Raw genomic sequence first — 13795 nt, 5'->3', positions numbered from 1 at the left:
TATACTTGGGTCCTCAGAGAGAGTAGTTGTCAACGATCTGTTTAACATTTAACATTCCATACAATTATATTTACATTTAGCACATTTGTAAAGCACTAGATCAGCTACATGACTTTTACATATAAGCAGATCCACATGTGTATAAGTAACTCTTTTTCTCCAGATACATACATTAAATTTCTTAAGAAAAATGTAGAAGCTGAGGTGGGGCTCAGTGGTAGAATGGGCATGTGTAGCATACATAAAGACTCATTTTCTGGTGGATTTATGGATGGATGGATGTTAAAAATAAATCTGATTCAGATATTTGGGGCTTATCTAGATCTTAGTCACTCAGAATAATGTCAGCAAAAATGGCTTCAAATCTCTGAGGTCACTGCAGTCCCATTGTTAATTATGTTTCTATTAATTAGTGCTTTAACTAGTTGCTTTTTTTTTAAAAAAGGATACAGAGAAATATACAGGACAACCCTGCTTTAGAGAGCTTATTATAAAATGATGGCATGCATCTAATTATAGAATAATGTGCGTTCAAGTTTCATTCATTGGTGGTGGTGTGTGTGTGTTTGTGTTGGGGGTTTCACTATGAAACTCTGGCTGACCTGGAATTCCCTGTAAAGAATAGAATAGGCTGGCCTTGCACTAAAAAATTTAACTGTCTCTGCCTCTCTCTAGTGATAGGGTTAAAGGCATGCCAAACCCAGTTCAAGTTGTATCTTTATAAAGAATGTATGAATAATATCTAAAGCATCACTCTAACACTGGACTTGTCATACTATCAAAGTTCATGAGGTCTAATTCAGTTACTGGCAAAATAAAGTAGAACAGATAGATCATCCATACTTAGGGAGATGGCGTAGTGGTTAAGAGCACTTGCATCTCTTGTAGAGGACCTGGATTGGTTTCCATCAACCACATGGTGGCTCACAGCCAGCCACCTGTAACTCCATTCCTGGGGATCCAGTGCCCTCTTCTTTCCTTCATGAGTACTAGGCACACAGCATCATGTACATAGCTACTATACAGACACATAAAGTAAGTCAGTCCTAAAGGGTAGAGGGAGTGGTCTTCCTGCTAGAAAAGGGGAAGACCATAGATTTAAATTTTAAGTTCTTCAGTAAGACATATCCTAATAGTGGCCTAAAAAAATGCAACATCAGATTGCTATGATGGCTGATCTGGTAAAAGTGCTTTCAACTCTGGAATCCATAATGAAAGGTGGGAACCTGCTCCTAAAAGTTGTTTTCTGAGTGTGTGATTTGTACATGCACACACAAATAAAATATGTTTCAAAGTGGAACATGAGGTTATCCAAGTAAACATTAAAAACATGAAAGCAGAGATTAAGTAAGACCCAAGTCTGGATCTTAGAATCTTAGCAAAGCCTGATAAGAGGTGTGGGTTTAGGGTAGGAGAGAGTAGGTCAAAACATTCCTAATAGTTAACATTACATTTTTTAGTTCAACAAGTCTGGCTATGTTCAGATACCATATTTTCATTTTTTATGTCTTCTTAGAAATAAGTACAACAAAATCTAAAGTCCTACAGGTGTACCAGGTAGCACATCAGAGAAGCTTTCCAAAATCCCAGGTTGTCACATTAATGTTTATTGTAATCAAGTGAAGTAAAGTAAATGAAAGCAATGTAAAAGCCAGTATATTTATGTGTTCCTTAACAAACACTGTCTTTGGGTTAAACAAAGCATATATTGAGAGTTAGATTTGCATATAACCTAGGAACCGTTTTTAAAATGCTGTTTGCATTTCAGAGATTAAAAGCTGCTTTGACCCAGCAACACCCTCCAGTTACAAATGGTGACACTGTAAAAGGCCATGGCAGTGGCCTGGTTAGGACTCAGTCAGAAGAGTCCCGTCCACAGTCCTTGCAGCAGCCAGCCACCTCCACCACAGAAACTCCGGTATGTGTGCTGCTTTCATCATTCACCACTCTGGTCATCCTTCAAAGGAAATAGAGTACAGCTTATGGGACTTTATAGAATTGTAGTCTATAAGCATATGAATAGAGGATAAATATAGCCATCCTAATGATATTTGTTTTGTGTTGATGAATAATTTTTCAAGTTTATCCTTTGGACCATATGGTAGTAATCAGAAGTTCTCATTCCTTAGCATCATTTCCAAGAGGATTGTTTAGTTTTGTTTTGTTTTGACTTCCACACTGCTGTATTCTGTGGCACTGTTTGGGATTTGTAAGACTAGGAGGGTACCAGCATTGTCCAATGATGGCTGAAAAACACATGGATCTTTGAGTACAGTAGAATTTCTTTAGCAAGACACTAAAAAAATACACATTTTAAGGAAGACGTTCACTATATATTGTATTGAGCATTTCACTATCGCACAGTTATCTAAGAGGGATTCAGCCATAGGGTGAATTTTGTTCCAGAGTACTGATGTCACTAGGGCATACAGCATGAAGTTAGCAACCCTCCCTCTTATACTTGCCCCTATTAATTTCCTCACTACACACTCACGGGACAAACTCTCTATGCTGTCACAGGCTTCTCCAGCTCACACAACTCCACAGGCCCAAAATACAAGTGGCCGTCGAAGAAGAGCAGCTAATGAAGATCCTGATGAGAAAAGAAGAAAGTTTCTAGAACGAAATAGAGCAGCAGCTTCAAGATGTCGACAAAAACGGAAAGTATGGGTTCAGTCCTTAGAGAAGAAAGCAGAAGACTTGAGTTCACTAAATGGCCAGCTGCAGGTATGGGGAGTAAATGCACTTTACTTTCATTTATTGGTTAGAAACATCATTTTGTTTTGCTTAGTTGTTGTTTGGTTTGGTTTGGTTTGGTTGTCTGTGACTTTTCAAGTCGGGGTTTTCCTGTTTAGCCCTTAGCCCTGGCTGTCCTGTAACTCTGTAGACCAGGCCGACCTCCTGCCTAGTCAGCGAATGCTGGGATTAAAGGTATGTGCCGCTACTGTCTGGCTAGGAGCATAGTTTACCATTTCTGTCTAGATGATCCTGCAAATACTTTAGGACATGATACCTACAGCACATATGTGGACTTTGTAGTAAGCCATGGTTTCTTAAGCCTTGTGATTTCTGACCTGAAGTAATATCAAGCTTTCTGCGCTGGCACAATGAAAAAAAAAATATGTGTAACTGTTTATTTGTGTGGTACACAAATACTGTAATTATCTTGTCTGAACTTTATAAAGTTCAAATACTTTTTTTATAAATGGCTACTTTTTGTTTCTGTTTTGTTTGTTATTTTAGGTTTATATTAACCACAAAGTTGTTCCAGTGGCAGTTTTTACATTCTTTCTTTGAATTACAATTCTATTGTTCTCTCTTTCTTTCCCTCCCGCCCCCCCCCCCTTTACCTTATTTTATCTTAAGTGACTGTAGCACTTGTGAAAGGTGCCAGATTGACAAGCTTTGGAAACTGAAGGGCTCTAATTATCCGTAGAGCAGGCACTATTTGGCCAGTGGCATGACAAGTTATCTCATACTGCCCTGCCCGTGTGCCTCACAAAGATTTTAAGGCTCTTCATTCAAGTCTTTGGTAAGATTTCCAATAAAAGCATCAGGTAGCACCAAATGTGTTTCTTTCCTTCCTTCTCTCCTTCTTTCTTTCCTCCTTTCTTTATCTCTTTCATTATTTGTTTCCTGTTTTCATCATTTTGCTTTTGACATTGTGAATATTCTCCAGTGGTATCTTTTGAACTAACAATTAACTAGAAATTAATGTTAAGAATTATAGTTTATTAATATTAAGTCAAGTTTTTGTTTAACAGCAGGAATAGAAGTTAGGGCTTCAGTACTCTACCACTAGTGCCTTCTTGATTGTTTTGGAATTTTAGCATAGGGAGCTTAATTGCCCAAACTTACTTTAAACTTAAGATCCTCCAGTCTCAGCTTTCCAGGTACCTAGTATTGTGAACATATGAGTAGATCAATCTTTTGAATTATCCATTCCCAGTTTTAAGTGAATCTTCCTATATAAATACAACTTACAGTAAGAGGGACAACTTCTTTCTTAAATCTGTCTTAAAGGTCCCACAAATAAAATTGTTTAAATACTTAGAAATACTTACCCAAACTAAATTTTATAACAAATTTTCATATGCGAGACAGAGACAGACATCCTTAAAAGCCATTGTTGCCTTTTGCATGTTGATTTGGTTATTTTAGGACAAACTGTTTGTCTCTTACAAAACATATTTTTAGCCATCTAACTTGTAATTTGGAAAAAAGATTAATCATAACTTACTAAACATAAGCTCCAAATAGATACTAGAATTCAGTAAGAAATATTACCATCCTGACAAATGGAATTTACTAAAAAATGTAGTTTCTTAGAATAAGATTCATTTCTCTTTTAAGTAAAATGAAACAGCTTATACATATACTGATTTATGTGTAGGCCATGAAAACTACTTTGCCAAACCTGAAAGAATATCAATTACTATTACTTACATTATCAGATACTCATGCTAACAAGGTGATTTAAATGTATCTTTTTATTCTTAATTAATAAAACTTTAAAAAAATTTTGAAATCATAATTTATTTATGCTTCTCTCTTTCTTTTCCTCCCTCCAAAACCAGAATATATGCCTTCTCCTCTCCTTCAAATTTATGACCTCTTTCTTTGTTTCTACAAATTACTACTTCATGTGTATATATATATACATGTGTATATATATACGTATGTACATAGATGTTCCTAAATGTAACCTTTTGAGTCTGTATAACACTAACTGACTCTTTGACACCCGACAACCACCTGGTATATTCTTCCCTGGGGAACCCTGTCTCTCGCATTCCCAGCTCACCTCAGTTGCCTGTAGTTCTCCGTCGAGGTTGGGATTGGGGTCTTTCCTCTGCCCAATTTGGCATGTTCATTGGTGTCACTCTTATCCAGCTCACATTTGGTCAAAGTCATGTTGGTGAGACTATGGATGAGAGAAAGGATTAGTAAGGTACAGGTGATCTGTTTGATAGGGAAATAGAAAAGGGAGGGGGTCCTTAAGGAGAGGCTGAGAGGTTGGTAGAGAAGAAGGGGTGGAGAGAAGGGAGGTAAAGGAAAATCGCAGTATACAGGTAGTCTGGTGGGGAAGTGGAAAAGGGATGTCTTTAGGAAAGGGAGGCAGGTCAATACAAAAGGAAAGAGGTGGGTAAAAATAACATGGATGTCTGAAAAAGCCACAAAGAGTCATACTATTTTCTTACACACATTATTACACACATATATATACACACACACATATACATACATACACTTTTTAAAAAGATTTATTATATATAAATACACTGTAGCTGTCCTCAGACACACCAGAAGAGGACATCAGATCTCATTACAGATGGTTGTAAGCCACCATGTGGTTGCTGGGATTTGAACTCAGGACCTCTAGAAGAGCAGTTAGTGCTCTTAACCACTGAGCCATCTCTCCAGCCCTATACATACACTTTTAATGAACGTTTCTCATCTGGGCAGACAAAACTTCTTCCAATAGCTAAAGACCACCTAACAAAACCTCCGAAACCAGACATGAGATACTCTGTTTTTAGTTGTTGTCCAAGAGACTCACAAAACATACAGTCTATTACTGTTGCCCTTGATGAACCCCCAGAGGTAGAAGGTAAGTTTGTATTGCCAAGACCCCATGAACTTTAGAAGTGGGGCTTAGGGGCTAGAGAGATAGCTGAGTGGTTAAGAACACGGTCTGCTCTTCAGATGTTCTGAGTTCACTTCCCAGCAACACAACCATCTGTAATGGGTGCTAATGCTCTCTTCTGATGTGTCTAAAGACATACAGAGTGTGTGTGTGTGTGTGTGTGTGTGTGTGTGTGTGTGTTTCCTTAAGATCCCTCAGCTTTGACTCAACTAAATGCGTCTTCCCTGAAGATGAGCTTTCGTATCAGTAGTTGCCATGCCTCCAAAGGAAGGAGGCAGCCAACAGTCTTACCCAGCTGTGACACCTGTGGACCTTAGCATGACACAGTAGCCCTGGTGGTGCCAGTAGTGACATGCATACTTTGGTAGTAACCAGCAGCACTCAACAAGAGGGAGACCAAGAGGTACTGGAAACCTAGGTCAGTGTTAGTGTAGTCATGGTTGTTGATGAGGAATATGCAAACACACACACATATAGTGTGTATTGGTGTTTTGCCTGCATATATTGTCTATGTGAGAATTAGATCACCCTGGACTTGGAGTTACAGAGAGATGTGAGCTGCTGTGTGGGTGCTGAGAATTGAACCCTTGTCCTCTGAAAGAGCAGCAAAGTACTCTTAACTACTAAGCCATCTCTCCAGCCCTAACATCTATTCTGAAGTACAGTGGTCTAAAGATACTTTAACCTTTTACTGTTTAGGGATATGCTAGTATAAATTGTGTTCTGTGCTTTAATATGGTGTTGCTAGTGTTGTTGGGCTGTAGAAAAACTATTTGCATACACTTGATTTTTAGATTGCTTGACATTTTTTTCTCATGGTTTTGTTTTTAGGAAGGCCTAAAGACTAATCTGCTAAAAGTATTTCACATTCAGCTTTCTGGTTTCAGAGGTTGGATTTGATGCACACTGAATTATAATTTCAGCACTTGGGCCTAGGGCAGGAGGATTGCTACAATTTAGAGGCAACCCTGAGATGCACTGATACCCTGTCTCAAAAAGTGAGATGTTGGTGGATTATGTGCCTGCAATTTTATGCATGCCAGTTTATTAAATATTTTCATTAATACTTTGGGATTTATAGGTGAAACCTAAATAGTTATAGTTAATATAAATCTAAATGAGAAGAGATATCATAGTGAATTTTATTAAGTCTATAGTATTTCTTAACTCATGAGTGTTGGTAATCACTAATTTCTACTTTTAAATATGAGGCTAAACCAAAGTAATTAGGTGTATTTATTCAATTTGAAACTTTGGTGTGGAACTTAGTAAATTAATGCATCCTAAACAAAAACTAAAATAGTCATCCTATTGTAAGGAATAAAACAGAACAGCGCTGATAGAATATTTAAATTTAGATGCATGTATCACAGGGAACAAATCTATTTAACAATACATGCACTTTTATTGGTTCTGGTGCCTAGCATAGTGCTTAGCAATAAGTATAAAAATCAATAATTCTTGAATGAGTATAATTTCTTTTTTCCAAAGTAAAAACTTGCATAATTACATTTCCAGGATGAATTTTTCATTTTTAAAGGTGAATGGAATCAATGAAAATTCATTCTGATTGTTTATGTTTTTAAGTTTTCAAATAATCGAGAGAGCATATAACACATGTACAGTAAAGCCCTTCAGTGAGCAGCCTATAATGCATATGATTCCCATGGCAAATAGTGAACTAGGCTACCCAGTTATGGTGCTCCTATGATCTTAGTTTATTAAACTAAAAAGCTTACCTAAATGCTAACACATAAGCCAGTGTATACTGATTAAATTTAAAAAGCGTATGTCTCTTATTGTTCTGCCAAAGAGATCCAGTTTTCATACCTTAAGCCCTGCTTTCTTTACATAGTAAAGTCTTGCTTCTATCTGATGCTGGTGAGGCAAATGAGTTGTTTCTTCTCCAGAGCGAAGTCACCCTGCTGAGAAATGAAGTGGCACAGCTGAAACAGCTTCTCCTGGCTCACAAAGACTGCCCCGTAACCGCCATGCAGAAGCGGTCTGCCTGTCACAGTGAGTAACGCTCCGTGACCACAGCTGTGGGCTACCTTAGCGACAGACTGCAAGTGAGCAGAGTAAGAAGTGCGGTTCTAGCACTTAAGATGCAGTATCAGAATCTCTGCAAGATTATTATAGTCTGGCTTTTTCCCTAGGCATTAGTATGGATCAAAAGTTAAAGCTAAACATTGTTAATACATTGTTTGCTGTCAGGGATACAGATCTTCACAGGATGACACTTTGTGTTGGATTTACGGACACAGTCTTTCCTTTCTTGCCCCCATTTAGTACTGATGAGAATTTTTTAAATCAACTATCTTCATCCAGCTACATACTATGTGTTTATAGTATCATATCCTATTCTTTTTTAGATAATGTCAGCATTGGACAGTATTTATGTGGTTGTGAGTATTATGTGGTACTGTCCCAGTCATAAAAATGCTAAAACAGAATTGTATTGAAATGATTTGCTTATAAATCCCCTTCTAAATGTTTTTCTCTCCTAAAATGAGATTCTCCTGTTTGCAGCTTTGTAGAGGTTAATTGTGCTTTTTCATTTCTCTGATGTCCTTCTTGACAAGATGCACAGTTTTGAAACCAGCTGTTACTCCTGTGTAAATAGCCAATTTTGTCCGTCACACACAAATTCATAACAAATAACAAAGCTGGGGATGCATTAGGCAACATTCATAATACATAACCCACAGCCTTTCTTTCATTTTTTATGATTTAGTGATATTTCAGGATATTTGTAAATGTGAAGATGGTTTCAACCATATGTATCCACTTCATTTTAATTTTCCAATGTCAGTACTTCCAAAGAAGAAAACATTTTGTGTTGGATGCAAACAGTTCCTCAGGTACTTACAATAAAACGTAATGGCCACCATCTTTACTTGTAGTCTATTGTAAGCAGTTTTGTCAAAATAAGCAATATTTTTAAATTTAAACATAGATATAGCTACTCTCAATTGCATTCATATTTAGAATACTGGTTTTTGCCTGTTTTGAGCATATAAGTCTGTTATTTGCTATCTAGTCATCTTGACAGGACAGTGAAGCACACTGTGGAGTAAATGGAACTGTATGGAAATACGTTTGGGATTTGTATTCGCAGTGACTGCTGTAGGAATTAGACCACTATGTTCCCAGCTGACTTAGCTTAATTTCCTATACATGCTACTGAGCTCGACATTATGCATACATGATTTTCTTCAACAGGAAAGCTGCATTGAATTCTGATGGCTTAAAAGGAAATACATGATGATTTTGTAAAATTAGTAGAAAATTAATTCTTACATTGTATCTAATTAAAATAATATACAGTTTTTAAATCTTTTTATTACTGATTGGACAATTCTATTTTAACTATGCTGCAGGCAATATGCAAACCAATGATTAATGATTATTTTATATAATTTAAGCATATAGTGTTATATATGTATGTAAGTGTTAATGCTTGGAAGCGTGTGGTGTGTATTCACATCAGAAAAGGAGAGGGATTTAAGCTAAAAGTGCTTCTCCTGAGTGCAGCATGTGTTTTCTAGTGTTTTGACTATTTGGTCCTTTTCTTCCCTCAGCTCCAAGAACTAGACATATGTGTAGATATAACTCATTGCAAAGTTAATAGTAATTACCTAATTTATAACTAATTCTTTATACTGCCTTCTGTGAGTCTAGATGAGCACTCCTTCGCTGTTCCATTTTTAGTCATTCTCTCCTGTATTTTATATTGTCTTATATTACCAGTCAGCCTTCCTGTCTGGTGTTTTTTTGAGAGCCTAACATTCAGACAAAGATTAGATTGATGTTTTGCTAAAGAATAATAGCAAAATAAATAACAGCTCTTTAGTAGTCTCCCAATTTGAACTGTCGTTGACAGTGTTTTCTTCAAATATGACCATTACAGTGGCAGAAGAATAGAATTATAAGAATGTTACAGTATTCATTGTTGCTTAAAATGATTTTCTTTTATTCTTTTTAGGATTTTGATGAGAATTTATTTAAACTGTAGTTTGAGGTCAGATTTGATTCAGGGAAACATTTTTGCACTTAAAGCACATTATGGAGAAGATAGAATTTCATCTCACTAATGTATTTTAAAATCTGATTTTCAAAAAAATACGTGGATTTGAGGCCAACGTACAAATTCTGTAAGAACTACCATACTTTAGAAAATTCTCAAAATGAGGAATTTTATTTATACTCGTAGTTAGTTGCCAAGTATTTTTCCCTCTACAAGATACCTCTATATAACAAATCATTGAGTAATCGGTAAATTGACTGGTCTGCATCCTCATATTATTAGAAACCCTGCATACTTTTCTTTTCTTTTCTTTTCTTTTTTTTTTTTTTGGATATTCTCTGTATTTACATTTAAGATGTTATTTATCCCCTTTCCCTAACCCCCTCCCCTTGCTTCCATGAAGGTGCTCCCTCTTCCAACCACCTACTCCCACTCAGTGCCTTGGCATTCCCCTACACTGGGAAAAGAAACCTTCACTAGACCAAAGGCCTTTCCTCCCACTGATGCCAGACAATGCTATCTTCTGCAGCACATGCACCTTGCTGATGCCAAGTAGTGCTTACTGACCTGCATAACTTTCTAAACACTTAGCTAAAGCTTATTTTTAATGCCAAGTGAAACAAGTCACATAGAAAACATCCAAGTTTGCTGCGTCATGGCACACCTGTAATTCCAACACCTAGGAGGCTGAGGCAAGATGATTGGCTATGACTTTAAAGCCATCCTGTGCTACACAGTAAAACCCTGTTTTCAGACCTAAAAGAAGGGAAAAAAATTAAAAATATCTAGTATAATGGTGTTTAATGTTGTGTAGCAGCAAACAGAACTAATCTGTATCATTTAGGGATTATATACCACTTTGGTAAATCTAAAAACATAAGGATCAGAATAAAGAAATGTCTAAAGAGTAACTGCATGTGAAAAAGTGAAAAGGAAAAAAACAGTATCATTGACAGTGTTCTCAGTGGATTTGAACACTGGGACCACATTGTGTATGTTATCATGGTGCCTAGAACTTGTAGATTTAGAAAATATTTATCTCTTTTGAGTGTCAATTTTTTTTTTTACCAAATAAAATTTTAATCTACTGAAATAAAGATATAAGAAATTTGTCCTCTTTTTTTTTTTTAATAAAGGTGTGGGGGTGGGGCAAATGTGTTGTTCAGGTCTAAATATTGTAAAATGTGTTTACATAACTACTTGGCATGCCCTTTCCTGAAGGCCTCTTAAGTTTCATATCTTAAGTTTTGTATGGGTATATACTTGAATAGCTTTAACAGCTGGTGACATCTCGTCTTTGGGTATTATTCTCATGTGTGCATCATTAGACTCAGGTGTCAGTCATCTATGACTGCAGTAGATGGCAATTCAGGCAGAAACAAAATACAGTTCTGGTAAATGCAGAGGGAATAATTGAAAATATAATTTGTATATAAGAGTCATTTTGTTTATGCATATAAATGTTTTTTATATTTTAGTAAGGGTGACAGGAAGGCAAATAGACTAGCTTTATTTAATGTGTTGCTCAGTACATTCTTGAGCAACTATCTGTAAGTGGCTATATTCCAAAGGCCTACCTCACCTTCTTGTATTAAGACCTGGTCTTGTTCTATAGCTCACACTGGTCTAGAACTATATATAGCCCAGGTTGTCGTCTAACTTGGAATTTTTCTGTCTCTGCCTCTACAGGGTTCTGAGGTTGTGGATTTATTTGTACCACCACCTCACTCTGCCTCCTCTGTGTTGGTTGGTGTGTTTGGTTTTTTGGCAGGATTTCATTATATAGCCCAGATTGGCCGTGAACTCAGAGACTCTAGTTCATGAGTGCTGGGATTAAAGGCTTACGACACCACACCTGGCTCCGCCTCATTTTCTTTGGTCCAATTTAGCAAGAATGCACCCCCTGATGCATGGATGCATGCATCCCATGGTATGCAGCTGACTAAATTAGGCCTGTCTCAGACACAGTTGGCTGCTTCCTGACTGGAGCACTATTCAGTTTATTTCATTCGTCCAGCTTGTTTTGAGTAACCACTACTGTAAAACACCGTTCGGCTTTGTGTATGGATTCATCTCAATACTTGTTTTATGTCAACTTGTAATTTTCTTTTACCACTCAGCTGCTGATAAAGATGACAGTTCAGAAGACCTTTCCGTGCCAAGTAGTCCACACACAGAGGCGATCCAGCACAGCTCAGTCAGCACATCCAATGGAGTCAGCTCAACATCAAAAGCAGACGCTGTCTCCACTGCAGTCCTCGCCCAGATGGCAGACCAGAGCACGGAGCCTGCACTTCCACAGATTGTCATGGCTCCTTCCTCCCAGGCACAGCCCTCAGGAAGTTGATTAGAGACCTGCAGTGCAACAATTTTAGATACTGATTAGTGACTTCAAAGGGAAATCAAGGAAAGACCAGTTTGCATTTATGCGAAATCTGTGGTTGTGATTTTTTTTTTTTTACTTGAAGTTAAATTTGTCTCTAGAGTTGGTGTAGCAGTTGATGATCAGACTGAGTACGGTTTAGTCTCTGGAAGACTGATTGTGCTTTTTATACATATTGTTAAGATTTATTAATTTCCCTGTGCTCAGTGTGTAAATTGTATCATAATTGATTGTGGTTTATTTCATTTTGATTTAGTGGTATTTTAATAAATGGGGGTGTTACTGAGTCACTCTTCCCACTTGCATTTCTTTGCCCACCCCTCCCCCAAGCTGTGACGTAGTCTTGTTGTCATTTATACCAAAGTTCTGCAGAATCCCTCTTGTCTCTGTAATAGGAACAAAGTCGTAAGGCACTAGGGAAGAGAAAGACAGAAAGTTGTTCCTTTTAATCTTTTTGCCTTTTATTTTGCACATTATGCAAAAGGAAGAATATTAGAAACACTTTTTAAGTGAGTGAAAGTACAGTAAGACATTGAGTGCTTTGTGCACATCTGAACCTAACCAAGGCCAGTCATCACCCTGCAATGTTTTTAAGATGCGTAAACCAACATTTTGGAATCTTGAGCATTTCAAAAATGACTTGATTTTTTAAGTCTTAAATTCAGTATTTTAAACCTGTGTTCTTGAGGCTGAAAACTATGAAATTATATAATGTATGATACAGGGTTATCAGACTAGTAATTTTTTAAATTTGCTCTTGTCATTTGGGATTTGTTTTGTCTGATATTTTGTTGTGTGTGTGTGTGTGTGTTTTTTTTTTTTTATCTTTGCAGATTTCAGGTAACAAAGTGAGAAGCTTATGCATAATGAAGTGTGATGTGGTTGCCAGAAAAGCCTAAAATTATGACTTAGAAATGTTAAGACTGTTTCCCCATTGTCGTACTTGTGCTTGCGAGCTAACTTGTACTTATTCTTGTGAGAGCACTGTCATCTTTTAGTAGCCAGTTTTGATAATGTTTCTCGTGGAAAAAAATCAGTATCTATCTTTAGAACAATGTAATTAAAATGTGAGAATGGGAGTGAGAGAGTGTGTGTGTGTGTGTGTGTGTGTATCTGAGTGTGTGTGTGTGTGTGTGTGTGTGTGTGTATGTGCATCTTACACTAGTTATGCCAGCGATAGTGCTTGAATGTTTAACGATGCCTTCAGTGTGCTGCTGGCAATAGATGACTGCAGTTCCAGACGCCATTACTGTGCAGGCTTGGATAACTAACATTCCATGACGTAGCTTGTTCTGATGAGATGATTGTGGTTACACTTTGCTCATTATCCAGCCATCTGTGGAATACTGAGTTTTCTAATGTGCCATTATCTATTTTTATTCTGCAGTTATGTTAAAAATACAGTACAATATTTTAAATAGACTAAATTGTTAAACATAAAAATTTAAAAAAAAATTAGTAGATGTGTGTAAGAACTTTGTAACATAGTTATGAGTCCTACCCAGTAGCAACTTCTGGCGTTGAAGCAGGATTCCACTCTGTAAATAGCTGTAATGTGTTTATAATAAGTTGTGTAGTCTATTCTGCAGCCATACTGCATTATTGCTATGGTCTCGGTGTCATCTCTCAAAGAGACTGACATTTCCAAAGCCTGTATGGAATGCCCTTGAGAGTTCAGGGGAACACCCATCCCACCTGCCCAAGTTTCAAACTAGGAAACATGCAAATGATATAGATG

The 13795-nt window shown here is 37.0% G+C and overlaps 1 protein-coding gene across 8 annotated transcripts in view; it reads left to right on the top strand.

Annotated features, from left to right (window-relative positions):
* ATF2 (activating transcription factor 2) overlaps nucleotides 1-12343 on the top strand; it is a 71647-nt gene extending 59304 nt beyond the window's left edge. For 7 of the 8 annotated variants that reach the window (XM_080927448.1, XM_080927445.1, XM_080927443.1 and 4 more), the window contains 4 exons: nucleotides 1769-1918; nucleotides 2521-2727; nucleotides 7558-7663; nucleotides 11795-12343. In XM_080927448.1, the coding sequence (XP_080783574.1) occupies nucleotides 1769-1918; nucleotides 2521-2727; nucleotides 7558-7663; nucleotides 11795-12021 (690 nt within the window). In that variant the 3' untranslated portion in view covers nucleotides 12022-12343. The remainder of the gene's footprint in view (nucleotides 1-1768; nucleotides 1919-2520; nucleotides 2728-7557; nucleotides 7664-11794) is intronic. The other variant, XM_080927446.1, reaches the window with a different exon arrangement.
* The last annotated feature ends 1452 nt before the right edge of the window (nucleotides 12344-13795 follow it).

Source organism: Micromys minutus (genome assembly GCF_963924665.1).
Source record: "Micromys minutus genome assembly, chromosome: 13".
Taxonomy (NCBI): Eukaryota; Metazoa; Chordata; class Mammalia; order Rodentia; family Muridae; genus Micromys; species Micromys minutus.
The sequence above is the reverse complement of the archived record's forward strand: the minus strand, read 5'-3'. Positions and strand labels throughout refer to the sequence as shown.